At 38.2% G+C, this 21,795-nt stretch overlaps 1 protein-coding gene across 1 annotated transcript in view; it reads right to left on the bottom strand.

The window, feature by feature from the left end:
• hs3st2 (heparan sulfate (glucosamine) 3-O-sulfotransferase 2) overlaps positions 1–20,872 on the bottom strand; it is a 33,771-nt gene extending 12,899 nt beyond the window's left edge. The window contains exon 1 of the mRNA XM_004552209.3: positions 19,904–20,872. Within this exon, the coding sequence (XP_004552266.1) occupies positions 19,904–20,412 (509 nt within the window). The 5' untranslated portion in view covers positions 20,413–20,872. The remainder of the gene's footprint in view (positions 1–19,903) is intronic.
• Positions 20,873–21,795: the final 923 nt, after the last annotated feature.

The following is a 21,795-nucleotide window of genomic DNA, read 5'->3' on the forward strand; positions in this document are numbered from 1 at the left end:
CCTAGTTAAATTTACCCTTTTTAATTTTTCATATTTATTTCCTATCTTATTCATAGCCTTTTCCTTTTTTGTTTTCTTTAGGTCACGAGCAGTTGTCCAAGCATTTCACTACATATCGTACTGTGTATGACTGTGTACGTGACAAATAAAATTTGAATTTGAATTTGAATTTGAATTTGAATTAGGTTATCCCAGACTGCTTTCTATCAATACTGCATAATTCGGCACCAAACGATTACAAACATAACCTCTCTGAAGTCTTTAATTGGAAGTTCAATTTTTCAACACTACTTGGATTTTGTCCCAGTATTGTAAGTTCTGAATTTTCTTAGTGTTTTTGGTTTCATTATTATTCATAATTTCTGATTAATATAAACATATATAAATATAAACATTTCGATTTCCTGTTGGTCCTCTTTCTCATCTAGTATTTTCAATTTCATTCTTGTTATTTTAGAAATATGTTAAATTGTTATTAAAATATTATATTTCTTTGCTCAGTTTCACTGTGATTCTATGTGCTTTTTTCCCAATTGTGAGCCTTTAGTTCTTGTTGTAGTTGAGTCCCAGTTACTGTTACATGGAGTTTGTTATTTGTGTTTAGTTTCCTCAGTATTCCTTCCTTCCTTCAGTTTTTTCCTGTGTCATTGTCTTGATTGTCTACACCTGTGTTTAGTTTGCCACAGCTGTCGCCACTTCCCTGATTGCCCTTGCGTGTAAACAGGCCTGCCTTTCCTGAGGCTTTGTCACAATATCTGTTGTTATTTCTGTGTGCCACCTGAGGGGTATATATTAAAGATGATTTCATTCTGTTAGCTGCATTGAGAAAACCGAAGATCCCAGTGAGAGATAATGGGTATAACAACAGTGGTTATCAGCTTTCTCACTTAAACTGCGTTTTCTGTTTCAGGCCCTGAGCATGCTCACACAGAATAGGGGGTTTTTCCACATTATATGACTCTGACGTTATATGACTCTGGTTTCTATGAGTGCCACCTACTTCAATCAGAGATATTATCACATGATGATAAAATGGTAATAAAATTCTTTAGAGGACACATAAAAAATAACAGTAAAATGCAAAAGTGTTGACAGGAAATTAATGCCGGAGGAAGTCTTTAATCTTGGGCTTTAAAACACAGTGCAATTTAAAAGAAAGGAAAAACAAAAACATGTTAATACTAGATAACCATTTTAATCCTGACTGTTTTCTCTGTGCTGCTGTTTCTTTCTAAAGTTATGCTTGCACATTCAAGCTCTGAAACTATAAACTAGATACTCTTAAACATTAAAGGTGATTGAGTGTGCTCAGCTCTGACTTTGTCCAATAGCATAATAAAGATATGGAAACTGCTTCACTTTTTTTTGACAGATCAAAGTACAATGAATGCTACTGACGGAATAGGAGTTCTTGGTGTGTTTTGTGTTCTAGCAGCTGCAATGTGAGACTTATCACAAGATTAGAATCAAGTATACAAACCTTTACACATTCCCTGCATCGTTGGCTAAATATGTACAAATCTCACTAATAATGTGACACAGTTTTTGCAGGTGTAACTTTACAGGTAGGCTTCATCCCTGATGTTGATGGTTCAGCTTAGCAAATTAACTATATATTAAATCTATATTTCGCTTTAAACACACTGTAAATTAAAAAATTAATGAGAACATGGCGCATCTAGCCACATGTAGTTTTAAACTGAAACCCTGAACACACAATCTCCTCTCGACCATATTATGTGTATAGTATAGGATACCCTAGTCATTTAGCTAGGAAATAAAGAACACATATGAGACAGAAAAGTCACACTAGCAAGCTATATCAAGCTTTAAGCCATTCAGTCTTCCATCTTAGTACCTCCCTCTGCCAAGTCATGTTTCTTTTTTGTATTGTTGTATGTTTTGTACTTTCACCAATACTATCACCAATAATACCTATTCAGATAGTAAAAATTAATTCCAATATTGTCTCCATTTTATCATCATCATCATCATGTAACCTCTCTGATTGGAGCAGGTGACATTAGGGATCATTTTGTGAAGAGTATGAGTCATGTAAAGAAAAACATCCCTTGTGAAGCAGAAAGCCTAGGTTAACAAATGGTTAGATAGCGCTGATAAAATTCAGCAGAATTTAATTTAAAACTGTTAATGAGTGTCAAGTGTTCCTCTGACTGTGAGGTGTCCACACTTGAAAAAGACCAGACTTTGAATTTCACTCAACTTTATTTAGACCAACTAGTTTGATAGCTGGTAGGTAGCAGCAGGTAAAAAACCTTTCAACACAAAAATAAAGAACATTCCATTAACCATTCAGATAAATTACATGCATTACACAGAAGACAGATGAAATAACAAAATACACTTCAGTAAAGCCATTTACCATGTGGTTAACTGTGTTAATTTAACTGTGGTTCTTAAATATACAAAATGTGTCTTCTTTGCATTAACACTTTTTTATAAACAATTGTATTTTAAAGTATACATTTTAGAGTTCAAACATTTTAATAGACTTTAACTAAGGATTTTCTTTACAAAGAATTATTTTCTTTAAATCAAAACCAAACATTTATTCACTAGTTTTACGATCCACCCAAGGATTTGGGGTAACTATTTTTAATATTAATTAACATAAATATGTGGGAACACTAACTGCACAAACAATTTATTCAAACTTAAACATTCATTTTTGTCAATATAATTAAACTTAAATGCAGCAACTATTTCCCTAAGCGTAAAACATTTGCACAACTGAGCTTCCATAGTCCCAGATACATCTGCAAAAGCAAAATGTGAACTCAAGAGCTTACCGATAGCCTGTCTTGTTCAAAGTCTTCCTCACAGTGGAAAAGTGCTTTGTTTGCCGTCTTCTCAGTATGTTGCACCTGGGTCAAATGACTGCTGCATGCATTTAAAGGTTTACTCAGCACGCCCACCCTTGATTGCTCTAATGTGGCTCACCTGGCAGGGCGGCGCACACCAGGCCGTGCTTAGTTGTTGATTGCACCCAAGGTCTAATCAGCGGCCATGGGTAAGCAGCAGCACCGAACAGGTAGAGGGCAGGAGGAGGAAAAGAGGAATAACAGCCACACCTACTAGGTCAGCGCGACAATGAGGAAGCAGGCCTTTATGTGTGATCCTGCATGTGTGCTATACTGTTAATAGGCTACAAAGTGTATAGCTGCAAATTGCTGTGTCACTTCCAGCACAGAAAGACTGAGGCGAAGAAAGAACTGATCTTCTCCAGATGCGCTTTGCTGAACAACTTAAACTTCCAAAGAGCAATGCAGGTTCATCAGGGATGCAGACCATCAGAACAAGTAAAGGTCAGCTTTGAATCATCTCCTTGTGAACAATCAATGAACTCAGAATGTATTACTGTCATTTTACCGTGGCTTGGACTTAAAAAACACTACTGCATTTTGCCAGTTCAACATAAGTTCTCTGTTCATTCTCTCAGTGAAAATAAAAGTGCATCTGTAACTTGTGCATTACTCATATATACCGTAGTCAGCATACCAGATGGGAAATTCAGAAAAATGAAGCCAATGCAGAAGTTTCTTTAGTTTATCTCCGACTTAATTAAGATAGCAATAGTTGTGCTGTACCTACTCAGTCCATATTTCTCTTCTGCTAATGGAGTTGACTTGGATTGTACTTAACAAGCCAACCTTCTTTTCTGGCTAAAAGCACACCCCTTTGAAGTGGGTGGAAGGAGCACTACAGCCACAAAAATCGCAACAATCAGTTGGGCATGACAACCTGGGAAATTGCTGCAATTGCTGCTGTCTTGGATGCAGTTTTCAGTAAAATACAGTTACTTTTGAACCGGTTTGGTTTGTTTGGTTGAACTATTCTGTATTCTAGAGTTGACCTTAAAGATTTTTTTTCTTCTTTAAAACTCATACCAAACTGTTGTTCCTGGCTGGCAGCTTCATTTTCAATCCTTTCAATCCCACTGAGTGTGGAGATCTTTGTCCAACATATCCACTATCCCTCCTCTGCACATTTCAAAACCATCTCACTCTTGCCTCTCTAACTCTGTCTCCAAAACACTCAACCCAAGCTATTCCTCTGAAACTCATTTATATTCAAATCTCGTCGCTCCCAGTGCTCCCAGTGAAAACTTTAACATCTTCAACTCTCTCAGCTCCAACTCTGCCTCTTGTCCTTTTGTCACTGACACCATCTCCAAACCACACATCACTTGTAAACCTTCCCTTTCACTCTTGCTGCTATTCTTCTGTAACAAATCACCCTGACACTTGTCTTCATCCAGTCCACCTTGCTTATATTCTCCTCTTCACCTCTCTTGTACACTGTCCATTGCTTTGGATGGTTGACTCAAGGTATTTAAACTCATCTGCCTTCACTGCCTCTACTCATTACAAATTCACTGTTACAGCTCTCTCCCTCACGTATTGCATTCACACATATATTCTGTCATGCTTCTACAGACTTTCATTCCTCTTCCCTCCAGAGCATGCCTCCACCTCTCCGGGTTCTCTTCTATGGTGGTATCTTATTACTCTCACTACAGATCACAATATCATCTGTGAACATTATAGTTTGAGAATTTCTGTCTGACCTCAACTGTCAACCTGTTCATCAATATTCCAAATTAAAGGCTCAGAGCTTATCACTGTTGTAATCCAATCCTCACCTTGAGCCCACCTGTCACTCCTACCACACACTTCACCACAGTTTGGTTATTCTTATACAGTACTTGACATACTTCTGTCATTCTTGACTTCCTCATACAGTACCTGTTACGGCCCTGGGCCTTGGAGAAAGTGAGACCGCCTTTTCCCTTCAAGCAAAGCCAAGAGTGCCAGGACTCTCTGACGATTGGCTAGCTGGAGACTCATGCCAGCCCCTGTGCATGCAGATTGCACTATGGCAACCTACATAGACGATTGGCTGCCTGGGGATCCTGTGGCACTCCGTGAAGCAATCAGTGGCTGATCGTGCTCACCTGCCGCTACAAAACACTGGAAAACCTTCACTCGGGGCATCTGTTTTGGAGAGTGTGCAATTTGCCCTTCCTGCCTCCCTCTGTGAACTGTGCTCGCTCAACTCTATTCAAAGTGGTGAACTTTGTGGGTTAACCCCGGTGTATGGTTGAGCTTAGCCTGTTTAGACTTGTCATTTGTTATTCTCACCTGTGTTTGCCTTATGTGTTAATTGGTTGCCCAGTGGCGTGTTGAACACAGCCCTGTCAGTTTTCTGTTTAAAGTTTGCAATAAACCTTTTTTTTTTTTAAACTGATTCCCCTCAGGGTGGCCTTGTTTGTGTTCGTCTCCTTAGTTATGTTGCGGCTTTTTATGTTGTGGCAGTTCTTACTTGGCACCCTATCTTACACTTTGTCTAGATCCGCAAAGAAATGATGCTCCATCTGACCATCTGTAGTACTCTTTCTTGACAGGAACTGATCATCAGTTCTCTTCTTAACCTAACTTCAACTCTTTCTCATAGCTTGACATGGCTCATCAACTTTATCCCTCTGCAGTTACCACTGTTCTGCACATCACTCGTCTTCTTGAAAATTTGTACCAGTACACTTCTTCTCCATTTCTCGGGTATCCTCCCCTAGACATCTCCATATATGCACAGGTATGTCATCTAGACCACTTCTCTTCCTCTTCGTAGCTACCAACACTGCCTCCTTAAAATCGAAGACTCAATGTGAGATCTTTGCTACATTTCTGTGCTTTGTAGTGTTGCCCTATTAATGTGAGATATGTGCCATGTTTGTGGGGTATTAATGGCTGCTCATTAATGATTTTTGTATCACAGTTGAGCTTATGGAGCGTGAACATTTTGCTTCACTATTTAGATGTACCCATTAAAACAATGATTCCAGTGGGGCTTTTTCTCCTTTTTAAAAAAAATTTAATCTAAATGATCATTATTATATTCCATTAACAACTATTGTTTTTGACCTTATTTTTTATAATTAGCAAGAAAACACATTTGACTGTGAGAGCTAAGGAACTAACCAGTGTTTTCTGCACACCATTCTTCCTATATCTTTTAATCAATCAAGGTGTTGCAACAGAGTATGACTAATAAATCAGTTTAATGAGTTGGCAAATCTGTTTGGGATTTAGCTTAGAAACCATTAATCACATTGTGAAGTGTTTCTGCAGGGGCAAAGAAATTTAGTGAATGTCTTTACCTCCCATCGGACAACCAGTGTTTGCCATTAGAAGGAGTAATAATGAACCCTGCCCATTAAACAATATGCAAGCTCACAGACTGACCGCAGAGACGCCCAAACTAAAGTATCCATTACATGCCGTGTTTATCCAGTCTCAGGAGTAATTTAACAATGAAACAGTTACCCAATAAATTACAAGAAAAAGTCACTTGGGCTCTCATTGCCAGTGTGTTATCAGAATAAGCAGCATGCAGAGTAATGATAGTCATACGCCTTAGCAATGAACAAAAAGTTGGGTGTAAAAGCAAAAACATGGCATTTTCTAGAATGAACTTAAACTTGTATGGCAGTAGTGCATGGAGAAAAATGTTTATTACTGAGTCGAATCATTTACCTAATGTTAAAATCTGTTTAGTGTAAACTCTTATATAATTATGGCTGAACAATGTACTGTTTCAGTGCCCTGTTATAAGGATTGGTGTAATTTTTTTTAATGTCTTTGGATACAATGTTTTTAAACAGTCTTCATCTACATTACTGTTTAATTTAAGATCCAGCAAGTTAGATATGATGAATTTACTTGCATCATTTAATCACTTTTTAGATTGTGAAGTCCGAGCTAGTTCAGATAAGCAGCTCAAGATGCTGTGTGCCATACATACTTTAAATTCTTCACTTTCCTCATAATGGATTGTATTTATATAGCGCTTTTCGGGGCCCTCAAAGCACTTTACAATTCCACTATTCATTCACTCTCGCATTCACACACTGGTGGAGGCCCTGGGGCAGACTGACAGAAGCAAGGCTGCCATATCGTGCCATCAGCCCCTCTGGCCATCACCAGTAGGCGGTAGGTGAAGTGTCTTGCCCAAGGATACAGCGACCGACACTGTCCGAGCCGGGGCTCGAACCGTCAACCTTCCGGTTACAAGACGAACTGCCAAGTCTTGAGCCACGATCGCCCTCATGTCATATATTGAATGCAAGTATCCAGTTTCGCAGATTGTTTAAGTTTCTTCTTCATACAACCCCTCCACCACCACGTCATCTACCCATAGGCTACTCTCTTCAGTTTTCTATGCAACATATTTATGGAACATGAACACCAAACTAACAATGTTCTGCTACTGATGTAAATTAATCAGTTCAAACTTGAGTTGTCCAATTGGAAATAATAAAAAAAACAGGTTCCAGTGTTTTCAGATGTTTTTGTTTGCATGATTTCTTTGAACTGTACAAACCATTTGTCCTGAAATGTCCTGAAAAGCCAATACCACAGATGCACAGACCTGCTCCATGGCGTCTAAACCATTAGCACTTTGTATTATGCAGGTAGACTGTGCAGAGAAAATGTTCTTATGCTGCGTGATTCTCATAATGTCTGTGACAATGCGCTTCCTAAAAATGGCATCTTCCTTTTTCCTGATATGACAGCACAGATCCAGTCTCCACTGGTGAGGCGGCTCTATTATTAAACTATCACTCACTTCGATTACAGCTGTGATGACATCTGATCATTAATCACCAGCAACAGAAGCCTGCCACCTCAAAAGTCTATTAAGAGTTAACAAAGGGCAGTCAAGGCGATTACAGCAAACCTGCGGCCAGCTCCGGCTACGTGAGGCAAAGAGGTGAATAACAATTCAGTGTCCTGAGAATCAAGCATCTACTTCTCTAATTTAATTGGCTGAAAACAGCAGACTAACTGAGTCAGATGTGTTGCAGCAGGGGTTCATTGTGACACCAGGCATGTCGTCAGCTACATTATAAAATCAAAACATATCTAATGCTGTACAATGCAGTACTGCAGCACTGGAAAAAATGCATGAAATTTTTAGCCTTAAACAAAATCCCATTGAACTGCTGTCATTTCAACTCAAGACCCCTGTTTTCCTTGAAATAACAATTATTCATGGTTTGGCCTGCAGAGGGAAATGACTGACACTTGCTCTCCTTGAGCAATAACACGTTCAATTGAACTGAGTTACGAGCTGTCACATTAACATGTGGCAAGGCAAAGTATCCATGGACACTGAAAGACACTGAGACAGACAGGAAAGCCTCTGAAATCCTAAACTGCATATTCTCACCGGAGGATTACAGCTCATTCCATATATTTTTTAAACTCTTTAAAATGAATTTAAAGCAGTTGGGCTGTTGCTGAAGTTCCAGCTGATGAACTGCTATATTCATATTTTTGCGTTATTTGTATATCTGCATTTACATGAAACCCACATTATGACATTGTGAATGTCTTATTCACTGATAAGCAGATTACATTTGTCCCTTCACACTTCCCCTCAGCTTCTCACCCAGTTGTTCATCTTTACAGCACCATCTTAACTGACATGAATCAAGATGCCATGAATTTACATCAACACAGAAGCCCTTAGCAGTTCTCTCTGAGTTTACAGTATAGCCTCTAGCAATGTGACAGTCAAGGATATTTATAAATGACGAGAAGCACATTCCACACCTTTAGAGCTTTTCGATGTTTACTTAGATGATGGGAAACTACAAAAGGAGAGAGCAAAGGCAGAAGAGGAAGCTCAGACAGGATTTGATCCCTGCTCAGCAGGGACACGCTGGGTTAGCCAAGAGGAGAAAGTTAACAAGCTGACAATTACTAAAAGTGAGCTAAAGATTGCTGACAGCAAAATATTTCCACAATCATAATGTCAAATGATAGTAATTTGAATCTTACTATTTAGTAGAGGGATGACTGAAACGAAAAATTAGAATATATATGTATTGTTTTCTATGCATCTAACGGCACAGTCACTGTCAGACATGTGCTGCTTGACAAACAATATATTTACAATATCACTACTTGTTTCTTAGAACAATTAATGGTTTTGCTGAAGTTTATGTTCAAATTGTCTAAAAAAAAGTAGTGTGTACCAGTAAACAACAAGCTTACCTGATTATTGATGGGTAAATGGTGGGTGCACAATATATAGGACGTTGACTCTGGTGACAAGGATTCACATCCAGGGTCATGCCTTCAGATTAAGCCTAAGAAAACTGCTTACATTATCGAAATGACAGCATGAACTATATGAACAACATTGTTCACCATGTTTAGCAAATTTTTTGGCTGGTTTGCTTGACCTGTGTTGAGTCTTCCCTTCCCCTACTGGTTTATCTGTTACTTATGATCATCCCACAGGTGTATCTGGTCTGATGAACTGCAAACCTATAAATGATGAGCAGGAAGTTGTCTTTGTCTCTCTCTCTCTCTCTGGATTAAATTAGAGCGGACACCAAATCCCGCAACAATTCTCAGGTTGTTTTGAGTCATTAATTTTGGTCATTTCTTTTGTTTCTTAACAAATGTGGTGATATTTCCAAGAAATCCTAGACTCTTTCTAGTTATGTTAAATTTCGTTTGTAGTGATACATTCTGGAAGCTTCTGCCACAAAGATAGCCAAAGGAAGTTATTAGAATTCTTCTTGAGGATCATGTGAATGAATTTCACAACAGTCTATCTTACAGGAAAGCCGGGGTTTAACTAAAGTTACAATACATTATCTGGGACTGAATCTGCAGAAAATGTCATGGTAACAGATATTTCTGTCTGGACCAAAAGCTAACCGGTCTGGGGCTTGATGTATGACTGAAGTATGTGCACAAAAAATATGCTTTTAATTCTTCCAGTTTCCTCATGAACTAGGAATATTGAAAAATGAAGAATGTGTGGACCTTGGATGTCTAAGACCATGCCCCCCCCCCCATCATTTTCTTTACCTCTGCCAGCATCCTTCGCTCAAAACTTAGAGAACTGATATCCTCCATTATTTTTTTTTTATCCTTCAGTAGTTTTCGTCTGTCAGGGAAGCAGCCTGTTTTAATTGCAGTAACTGTGCAACAAATTATATAGTTATTTGCAAATAGTATAGGAGTTTCTGCAGGCATTTCCGACTAAAGACAGGAGTGAAAATCACCTTTGGGCACTTGTGTAAAATTTCACAACAGCTGATATTATAAAAATTATTATTATTTTATAAAACTGATGACACAAATAACACACATCTGATTCTAACTAGTGAATCTTCACATAGTTTTATGCATCTTGCTGCAGGTTGAACTGATTTACTCGTTACTAATCAATAATTAATAAAGTTGTGGTGGAAAATGTGATTTTTCAGCACAATACCTTGATCTATGCTGAGTTTATGCGTGATCAGATTATATCCTGAACTTTTCTATAAGGATAAAAGTGCACTCTCTTGGTTCAGGCTGTCTACGCAAAAAAAGTAGTTTGGTAATTAATGATAACCACTGCATGTCTCTGAGCTGCGCTACAATAAAGACAGCTTATTAATAATGCAGAGTTAGACTTGACCATCCCTCAGTCTATAATGCGTAGTTTTCTGTGTTAAATGAGAACCATCTAACTTTCTGTCCTCATCAACCTTTCTGATGATACTGTTCCAGAGTTCCCTGCCTCCCCGAGCCAATTAATGTGGACCAGGAGAATATTTGTAGATGCAGCCTCTTGTACAATTTCAACACTTTTCAGAGAAGCAACTGGAAGTGCTTCTGACTCCTGTGAAATCAATAGAGCTGAGATGCCCTTTTAAGTCTTGATGGTGTATGGCAAGGTTTTTTTGTTTGATCTTTATGATTCTGCGAGAATGGAGAAAGTGGTGAGAAACGTGTGAGGAAATTGGTGGCAGAGAAATGTCTGTTTCATCAGGTCCTGTATGGTTATGCGAGTACCCTCACACAAAATAAATGAGGCCATGTGTGTGTTCTGTTCAGGAAGCACAGTAATGAACACTGAACCATTTTTCTTCTGAGCCTAAATGGTCTGTCACACGCTTAATGTAACAAGACAGACTGTGCAAAACAACTGGCCACTCTACTGAAACTTAGGGGAGTTAATTTCGTCTCACATGTTCTATGTTTTTGACTGTTTCTCAGTTATAAGCTGCTGAGAATGAATGTAAATAGAAGAAACAAAAGAAAACGAGCTATGATTTTCTTTTGAAGCATCTTCAAAAAAGGATGTTCCCAATTTTAAAGGCATTTTTACATATACATGTACTGGCTATTTTACTAGGTACACCTCTTTGCTAATTTGTACAACTGCTTATTAATGCAAATAGCTAATCATCCAATTAAAAGCAGCAACTCAACGTCTTTAGACATGTAGACATCGTCAAAATTACCAACTGAAATTCAAACCAAGAATCAGAATTTGGAAGAAAGGTTCAAGTGACTTTGAACATGGCAGAGTTGTTGATGCCAGATGGGCTGAGTATTTCAGAAAATGATCTACTGGGATTTTTCTCACACAACGATCTCTAGGGTTTACAGAGACTGGTCTGAAAAACAGAAAATATCTAGTAAGCAGCAGTTATCTGGGTGAAAATAACTTGTTGATGCCAAAGGTCAGAGCCTGGCCAGATTACTTTAGGCTGAGAGGATGGCGACAATAAATCAAATAGCCACTTGTTAGAACAATGTTATGAAGATGGGGATCACACCAAAAAACAGGAAACTGAGACTAAAATTTGCACTGGCTCACCAAAACTGGAAAATAAAAGGAAAAATGTTGCCCCGTCTGATTAGTGTCAATTTCTGCTGCAACCTTTGGAAGGAAGGATAACACTCAACACATAACAGCTGATCTGTACCAATATCAAACCAAGTTTTTTGTTTTTATTTGGTATTAAAAAAATAAGTGGTTTAAACGCCACAGCATACCTCAGTGTTGTTGCTGAGCATGTCCATCAGTTCATGATTACCGTGTATTTATCTTCTGATGACTGCTACCAGAAGCATCTTTGTCACAAAGCTCAAATCATCTCAAACCGGTTTCTTTAACATGGCAGTGAGTTCACAGCACTCCAGATCACCAGATCAATACTTGGTTGAGATCTTTTAGGATATGGCAGAACGGATTACTCACATCTAGGGCTGCCACGATTAGTCGACTAGTCACGATTACGTCGACTATCAAAATCGTCGACGACTGATTTAATAGTCGACGCGTCGTTTGAAGCTTTGTAAGATCACAAAAGACGCAGGAATGAGTAGTAGGATTTAAGAGTGTAATAACGGACTGAAACAGAAGATGGCAGCACTGCATGTACAAGGATGCTAGCTGCCGTTAAACCCCGAAGAAGAAGAAGCTGTGTCCCAGAATTCATAGCGCAGCCCAGCTCAGTTTCCAACAATGGCGGCAGCTAGTTAGTTTTAATGTTACTCTTATTATTCTTTCTGGGTCACACAATAAACGTTTAACATATTTTCAGGCGAGAATGTAGCTGTGTAAACCTCAAATATCTGCTCAGTTTACCAAGACACCACATATTTTCAAAAGCGCTCCGACGTTTTCGGAGACGTCTGTTACCCACTAGCTCGATAGCTAGCCGGGGGCTAGGCTCACTAGCGCCGTGAGAGCACCGGACTCCCAGCAAATCGTTTTCAAACTCACCGCCGTCTTTCGCTACTCAGGTTAAACATGATATATAAGTGACTTAGATAACTTAAAAATGTTATTGTTTGGCTTTTTTCAGTATTTTATTTGTTCCTGAGTGAATCGGTTTGGCTGAGATTAAAGTTATAGTTTCTACACAACTGAATAAATGTCAAGCAGACAGCTGATTATCAGAAGTGTGAGATGCTCGAGAATTTACCCCGGTGTCCTGTTATATTTTAGATAGCAAGGAGTTTATTAAACTTCACCGAAACAATCTGCAAATTTCATTAAAATTTAATAAACTATCATCTTGTCTTTATTTTTAGTTAGCACAGACCTTAAACACTTAAAGCTGTAAGCTAATGATAGTTATATAAGATCAGATGCTGCTGGTGCAATAAGCTGTAGTTTTACGTCCAATGGATGATGATCTGATTAGTCGACTAATCGCAAAAATAATCGGTGACTAGTCGACTATCAAAATAATCGTTTGTGGCAGCCCTACTCACATCATAGATGAGTCCAACCGCAACTGTGTGATGCTATCATGTTACATTACGGTCAGGTACAGGTACAGGTACATTACGGTCCCTGACAGGACCATGATGGAAACCTGACCATAATGGGAAACCTGACTGTAATGACGAGGACGACATGAGTAGTAACGCCCCTAAGCAGTATTCTGGAAAAACTGAGGCACATTCATTTACAGGCTTGCTACACGAGCACTACTTGCGCAATAATATGTAGCACATGTGTGTATTTCTGGCAGAAAGATGTGGCGCTTTGTTCTAAACATTTCGATAGATTAATAAGGTCAGTGAAATGCTGCTGTAGGAGAGAACCACAAAACTCTGGCACTCTGCTTACGAGTCCCACATTAGTGGTCACAGTCCTGCCTGCATAGTCAAGTTGTCTGTTTCTTAACATATCACTTTGGTGATTTAGTTTAATACTCTACTCCAAACATTTTGCGCTGTGAAAGAGACACTCCAAATGCGACAATGGGTACATGTCCTGCCAATAAGTGTCCAACCTGCAGTCATTAATTATTTTTTTAGCTAGTTAGTTTTAAGTGAAATCTTCATGTGCTGAAAGGTAGGAGAGCAATAACAGTTATTAGCGATCAACCTGGTCTTAATGAGCGACTAAGCAAACAGCGCTCTCTGCCCCCAGAGAATATTATTATATTATTAACAGTTTGTCTTAAAGAGTGGATTGTGTTATCTTAACCGCCTGTTTTTGTTTTTAACTCGCCTTCCAAGTTCTGCACATCTCTGATAAATCACTGAGTGAATTTTAAGGCCAAAACTAACTTTTACACACAGGTAAGAGAGCGCAGACTGTCATTAGCATCTCAGTGGATTCCTTCATCACACATTACATTCAAACAGCTCTCCAACCCCTGATTTTAACACATGTAAATGGTATTCCAGGAATCTTTGACAGAAAGTATTATGACTGTTATGAAAACAATGATCTTCTTTGTATTTTGAATTTGAATTTTATTACAAGCTCAAATGAGGGATTTTTGCGTTTCTCATTTCATCTGCTGAGCTTCATTTCACCTGTTAATGATGTGAATAAGAGCCTTCTGCAGACAAGCAAACAGGAATGCACCATGAGGTCGCTTCTGTTTGGTCAGTGTTGTCCCACAATTCCAAAGACAGCTCCCACAAAACCCCAAAGTCCAAACAGCTGACAAGAGTTACACACCCACACACATATGTCAAGTTAACACTGGTCTAATACACTTTCATTTTTGTGGTTGCAAGTAAAAGTAGAGCTTGGAAAGACACCACCCTCTAAGGTACAGGACTGAAAATGACTTATAAAGTAGGAACTGTCCAAAGAACAGCTTTGAAATACATTCATAAAGTCTGGAGAGCAAGTAAAAAAGAAACTAGGTGAAAGTCGCTCCTCTCTATATGCAAAATATAGAGAAATTATGGGTCACTGAAGACTTTTGTACAATTTAAGGTTTTAAGAAACCTTAAAAGAAAAAAGAAAGAATACATCAAAATAATCATTTGCAACCTAACAGAAAAAAAATGCTCCTAATCATAACAGAGGTCTGAAGAAGTAATAACCCAGCAAACAATAAGCTAAATGGAAAATTAAGTTTACCAGTCTCAGAAATGACCTCCACATCTGGCTTGGGATCTACGAGGAAGCTTGTATGCAAGAATAATATTTTTCTGTATTTCATTTTCCAGGAAATAGTTTTAGTGGTTTGCAGTATAAAATGTATAAATAGGCAAACTGACTGGAAAGTTTTATTATTTAATAAAACTTATTATTTCAAAACATAACTTTTTGTATTATTGGGTGGGTTACAACGAAAGCTATCAAAATAATGTGAAATTCAATTTAGTTTTTTTATATACATCACCAAATCAGAACAGTGGCTTCAATGCACTTTCTTATAGAAGGTAAAAACCATACAATAATACTGAGAAAATCATCTATAGCGAACGATTCAAGTCAACGTTTAAGAAAGAGAAATGACATATAGTGAAATGTAGATCCCTCCCAAGGGAAGGAGGGGTGACTCCTAGCTGCCAGCTGACCTCTGGCTATTTTGAATGGCTGTATCTGTATTTCTTAATCTTTAAATTCAGGTGTTTTTCAGTCCTATTTGCCACAGATAAAAACATTCAACAAGTTCTGCAGTCTGCCTTTGTAAACATTTGTAAAAATAAATACATAAATAAGTAAATACAACAAAAAATAGAGTGGTGGTTCTAAGGAGATCAGTGAATTTGAGTACCACAATAGGGAGTCATGATTACAAGTCACTTTGTCTTCCCTTTTTAGCTAGTCTACAATCAACTGTAAGCAGCGTTACTGCAAAGTGGAAGTGTTTAGGAACCACAGCAACTCATTGGCAGACCATGTACAGTGTGTGGGTGTAACCAACGGCACATCTTTCACGTTAGAAAAATCACACGGCACACCACCAAACAAAAAGCATAATTTTTCCCTGCATATCTGGTATAGTGGAACTGGTTCAGCTTGTCCCCAGTATACCCTTTTTTCCTTTCTTCTGACCACTACTCATGCTAGGGCCTTCATCTGGGTCGGAATTTTCTCCAGGACCCAGGTCAGATTGACTACTTTTTCTTTTCAAATACTAATCTATTGCCTGTTGCATCTCACAGCGTGTAATTTCTTCTTCATCTTCTTCTGTTTTACTGGCAGTTGGTAACCCATTTAATTAGAGCAGGTAGTTGTACTGCCCTCCAGTGGAAGAGAAAGTAATCATTCTGCCCGTTACTCACGCCAATTGCTTAGAGTACTAATCAGGTGGAAGCAGATAATCTTCCACGGCACACCTGATCATTTCTTGCAGCACACAGTGATTGGGAAACACTGGTGTAACGTATACGTGGCTCAGTACTCTTGCCCAAATAGAGAACATTTGTAATGGAAAGTCAAGCAATAGCTTTCAAAATCCTTTACTTTAAATTAGCAATGGAGAGCCACATGACTAATGTGGGTAAAATATGTTCATTTACAACTTCTCAAATATTAATGATGGTTTATTTTCGCTTTTCATTTCAAACATGTCTGACACTTAAATTTTTTTCATCAAAATTTAATATTTTTTGAGTGAATCATTTGATTTCTAAGCAAACAGTGAAAATGGCTGTGAAATGTCCTAACGCCAAGAATGACATCATAAAATGTATTTTTAAAATAATTTTCACCAAAGTGCAAAATCCCAAACTAATTCATGACTATAAGAATTGAGCTACTTATTAAAGCAACTGATTATTATTATTATATATATTTTTATTATAAAAAAATCAAATGAGGTATGATCTATTCAATAAAACTGTCCAATATATTAATATATATTTAAATTAAACTGCAATGACTTATTAATATTCACTTGGATAGGCTAGAGTGGGCAGCTTGCTCTTGAATAAAGGGGATACCACAAGCTGTGGCATTTTCAGTTTGTCTCATTGTCTACTCTGAATTTGAGTGCTTTTATTATTACTGTGGATTTATAAACACTACTCTTAAAATTTTATTTTATGGATATTTAATTACATCTCACCTCAGTTTTTTTATTATTGCAAATTAGTTTGCTTGTTGAATTAATCATTGCAGGTATTAAACACGCAGATGTTTTGTATTGTATTTATTGCTTAACAAACAAAAGTCAGTTTAAACTTGTGCAGAGTTTATTTTGTTTAACGTCCTGGCTAAAGCCGGAGATACGATGACTCAGTACAACCTGTGATCGCTTGCAAAATTTTGCTAGATGTTGTGAACGTCTGGTGTAACATTTTGATTAGTTGGGACCAGATTGTTTTATTGTTTATGATAATTACAAATTAATTATAATGTATTGTTTACTATAATAAAAAAAAACAGCTGTTTTTGACACACAGTGATAAACAAATATGCCAGTTGATACGTTGTGTTACTGGAGAGCGCTCTGTTCTTTTCAAGGAAAATGCATACAGCCTATATAAATGCATTATCTTCTTTGCCTTTGGAGAGAAATGACACAATTAAATGAAATTTGATGTGCTGCCAAAAACCTAAACATTGTGACACATAATCACCGAGGGCCAGTCTTACACAATGAACATCCCTCAGTAACTCAGTAAAATCCAGTTGAATAATAGTTGTTTTAGCCCTAAACAGTACCTTGGACACAAAGTTTCAATTAATTAAGTTGTTATCTCGTGTATATGAACTGTCAGTTTGCCACAAGTGTGCAACATTTTAGTTTTGTAATTTTTCTACAAGTGCTTCATATCACTGAGAGACCTCGGTTTATTTATGTGTAAATTTGGAGTGACTCAGTGACTCAGAAGCAGAACTTCTAGTATGGCAGTTTGCGTACTAATGATGTGAACAGTTACTGTTGTGTATCATTAAGCTGTATTAAATGCCATATTTAGACAATGGGAGGTTGCTGTAGTAAGCAATGGACTAGCAGAGGGTCAGAAGCGTCATTGTTTTGTATTGAAATTCAGATGTTTGGTTCTTCTGTAATTGTATTGTTGTTGTTGCTGTGTGGATGCTCGTTATTGTAAGGTCTGTGTATGAATATACTATGTGCGACTGGCTCAGTTGCATTATGTCTACACTGTGTTGTGTGCAAGTGTTTTCATAAATTAGCCACCAGTTTCAGCAATGAAAAGATGCAATCCTCTGGGCCTTTCTGAAAGTTTACTGGGTGCTTGCTGAAGTGTTTTGCCATCTTATCACCTCATGCTGTTTAACTGCTTCCAAGATTTTGCTCCTTTGTTTGTGAATGCATTGTTTCTAAATCAATTTGATTTGCAAAACACATAACAATAAAGACTCCATGTCCATAAAGAAACTGGTTAGAAAGTTCGACCCCACTGTTTCAAAATTAAGTTCCTTATTGAGCATGCAAACACAATTAAGTCACAATATAAGGTTCATAACAAATGAAAGCAAAAATAAGATCAATCTCAAAAAGTGGTAAAGTCTTTAGTAACGTGAAAATATTGTTAAAAATTAAAGTTTTACTATTTTAACATTGCTGGGGGTTTCTGTGTTACCTTTTATGTCTTTCTGTGATAAGTTTTTTAATATTAGCCTCTGGTTCACTAGATTGGGATGAAAAGGATTTTCAGTTCTCTTTGCATCAGTAGGAATCTGCTTTTGTGATAATTCCATTGTATTAGAAGTCTTTAGGCCATCATTGTGCGCGTGTGTGTGTGTGTGTGTGTGTGTGTGTGTAGGTGTGTGTATGTGTGTGTATATGTGTGTGTTGGCGGTTCTCTTATGTTTGCATCAGTACAATTTGTTCATACAGTATTCAAGAAAAACACATGTATTATAAATATGGAGTTCCAACATATTCTATGTGGAATCCACAGATGATGAATATTTTCATCAAAAATCATTTTTGGTAAGGGCTATATTTTTTTATTTTGCAACTTTATACACAACTTTAATTTTAGGAAGGGAAAAAAATCTGGTGTGAAATGATGACCTAATAGTAAATTGGATGTACTGTAAAAAATAAAAAATAAAAATGTTGGTGTAGTAGTAATAGTAGTTGTAGTAGCATTAAAATTACAAGTTAATTCCAGAGATGTGAAGATTTCAAGTTAAAAGATGTTAACATGAGTTATTTTAAGAATTAGCTGCCAATCAATCAATCTTACAGCTTTTAGCAGCTCAAATTCAAGTTAAACGAGAGATTTTATTGTCCAAAACTTTAGCATGCAGATTTTCTGAATGTGCTTTAATCTTGCTGCTAAAAGCCAAAAAATGTCTCAAACTGCATGTCTGAAGACATCTGAGAAAACATGAACTGAGCCGTGATGGACAGATACTCATATACATGATAATTTGCTGCAGTCCGTGGTGTTCATTCCTGCAGTGCAGCCTGAGAACAGACTTCCTCCCTGTTTTGCAAGCAATGGCATGCACAGTGCTGATGCCATAGTAGGTACGTTTTTGGGAAGATGAGCTTCAACAGTGTGATGTGATGTGAGACAACAACCATCAAGCTGTTTTGGGGAAACACTTGCAGACTTCACGCTTTCATGGCAATTAGTGTGCTTTTGGTTTTGAGGATACTTTTTACTTTCTGCTATATAATCAATTTGTTTCTTAGAGTTTAAGATTTGGAAATGCTCTGTGGGTTAAAAACAAGTCAGAAAGGTGTCGTGTCAGACTTATAAAAGGCCATGCAGATGGGAATCTAGTGAACACAACACACCTGTAGGCAGAGATGAGCCCTGGGCTTGTTGTGCTTGTGGGTCCTTTCACCTGCCAATGCAAGAACATTCTGTGCTCTGGTGCAGCCTGTTTGAAAGGAGCTGCGGGCTGCCTTTGTCAACTGTGGTGTTGACTGTGATGTGTGTGTATGTGTGTGAACTGCATCAGTCTACATCAGCCTCATGGCGCTGTCTGCTCAGCACCATGGAGCTGTGACAGCTAACATGTGCATGGCTGAAAAAACACAACATTACACCTTGTAAAAAAGTAGAGCCAGTGTATGTCCTTAGAAGCTGTGTTTGTAATACCCAACATGTGTATGTGTGTGTGTTGTAGTCCCATCAACTAAGCTCATTCAAATAAATTTTAGCTTATTTAACAGAGAGTAAATGATAAGTGCTTTAATTACGCAATTTTGCTTTCCAGAAATCCACTTTAATGGACCTGGAAGAGCTCCCGTATCATAAACCAAGTCATAAAGACAAAATGAAAGATGTGCGATATTTAGCCATATCGATGACAACAATGTAAACGTGCTTATCTTAGTGAAAGAACAATTAGTTTTCAGTGTTTGCTTCGTTTTTCTCACCTGTACCAATCTAATCCTCTGTCATAGTTTCTGTCGAAAAAGTGCGGCTCTGTTCCAAGTGCGCGCACATCTGGATGTATCCGGATGAACTCCAACACCGCCCTGGTTCCTCCTTTCTTTACACCGACTATTAGCGCGTTGGGCAGCTTCTTGTTCCCATATTTTTGCGCAACACTCATGTTTTTCAACTTCGCGTCAGTCCAGTGACTGTCAGAAGAGGGGGCTTTACTTTGTTCGCGGAGATCGCTTGCTCCTCGCTGGGCAGCAGACTCATCCAGTGTGGACCTGGCTTTCAGCAAAGCGCAGTGGTCCAATTTTCCAAGAAGTTTCTTCCCTCCTGCGTTCTTGCCTGGCGGACACCGTTTCCCCTCGTAGCCCTGATTTGTCATGATTGTGCCGCGACAAAAAATGATATTATAGCATAAATAGGTGCAAGACAGTGACACGGTGAATATGAAGGCGAATCTGGCGCTGAATCTGTTCGCAGATGAAAGGAACCTATGTGCCATGTCTCCATGGGTTCAAAGTCCTGCATGATTTTCCATGGAGCTTGCCTCCTCTGTTGGTCTGCGGTCGGAGTCCGGTAGTAATGTGGGTTCCAAAGTCAGACAGGCTGGCATATGAGGATAGGGGTGGTTTCTTGGAGGCATCAGCTGCGCACAAGTCGTGTTATTTCTTTTCATAGGCTGCTCAGCCGAATATGATCACAGCAGAGAGAGAAAAAATGGGTCACTCCTTTAAACAACTTGTTCTTAAGTAGTTTGAAGAGAGTCATTTGGATCAATTACTGATGGCACTGTCTCGAAACGTATACCGAAGGAATTCGACGCCCATCATTACCCTCCTTCTCTTTTTCTCTTGTGTCAATTGTGTGAGAGAAGAAAAAGTCCAAGGCGTCCTCGGTGTCGCTGAAACTCTTTGTAGCGCGAGCGTTCTGCTTGCCTTCGTGGGGATTGTGATGCCTCTCCCTTTCATAATGAAGTTGTGAAGATATATGCACTTAGACTACCAGGTATAAATATTTAATCAACCCTCTGACGTCATGCACAAGATCATAATTCTATATACGTTTATCTTTTAAAGGAACATCCCAAATATTTCAGGCAGGGGAACATTTCAACGTGGGTTTCATTATAAGTGCGTGCAAAAGGTAAACTGTGGTTGAGCCTATTGAAACTTGAGCCCATGATGACGTGTAGCTTCATAATATCTTGCAAATCTGCCCTAAAAGTTTGACACTAAGCAACTTGCGAAAAATATTTTATATAATATGTGGAACATTTAGGCGAGGAAAAAAGAGTTAGAGGAAATTAAAAAGTGATGAAGATGGGTGGGAAAGACTTGTTGCAGCCATGGTGACTCACAAAGTTAATTTCATGAAATTATTTTGTGTGCTGCTTAAATCTGGGTTATATTTTTGTGCTCTTTCTTTTCACCACCCCATCCTAGGCAGCACACACCACATACTGTGTGGAATAATGCAGCCATAGCCCCCTTCCATTTGCCAGATCTGGATGACAAACAAGCTGTAGCAATTTTCTTGTTACCCAAAAATGAACCAAATAAACTGAAACTTAATCTATTCTGGGCCCGAATTAATGTGTATGGTGGCTCAGATCTCTTAGAGCCAGCACTTTGACTTTAAAGCTGTTCTCAGCTGCTTCTAAAGCCATAAAGTAAGTTTCCTGTTGTGCGTTACAAATTTAACTTCTATTTTAAGCAAAATGACTAATCAAGGTTGAGTGGAATTCTCTACATGTCGAGTGTTTTTTGTACGCACACCTGAACATTAGATCACGTTTCCTCAGTGTCGCTACAATAAAAAACTGGATGTGGGGTGGAATGCAAAGATATTTGTCTCTTTCAGTGTCATGGTCAAAGTTTGTTTAAAT

This window comes from Maylandia zebra, linkage group LG4 (assembly GCF_041146795.1).
Source record: "Maylandia zebra isolate NMK-2024a linkage group LG4, Mzebra_GT3a, whole genome shotgun sequence".
In the NCBI taxonomy this organism is placed as follows: Eukaryota; Metazoa; Chordata; class Actinopteri; order Cichliformes; family Cichlidae; genus Maylandia; species Maylandia zebra.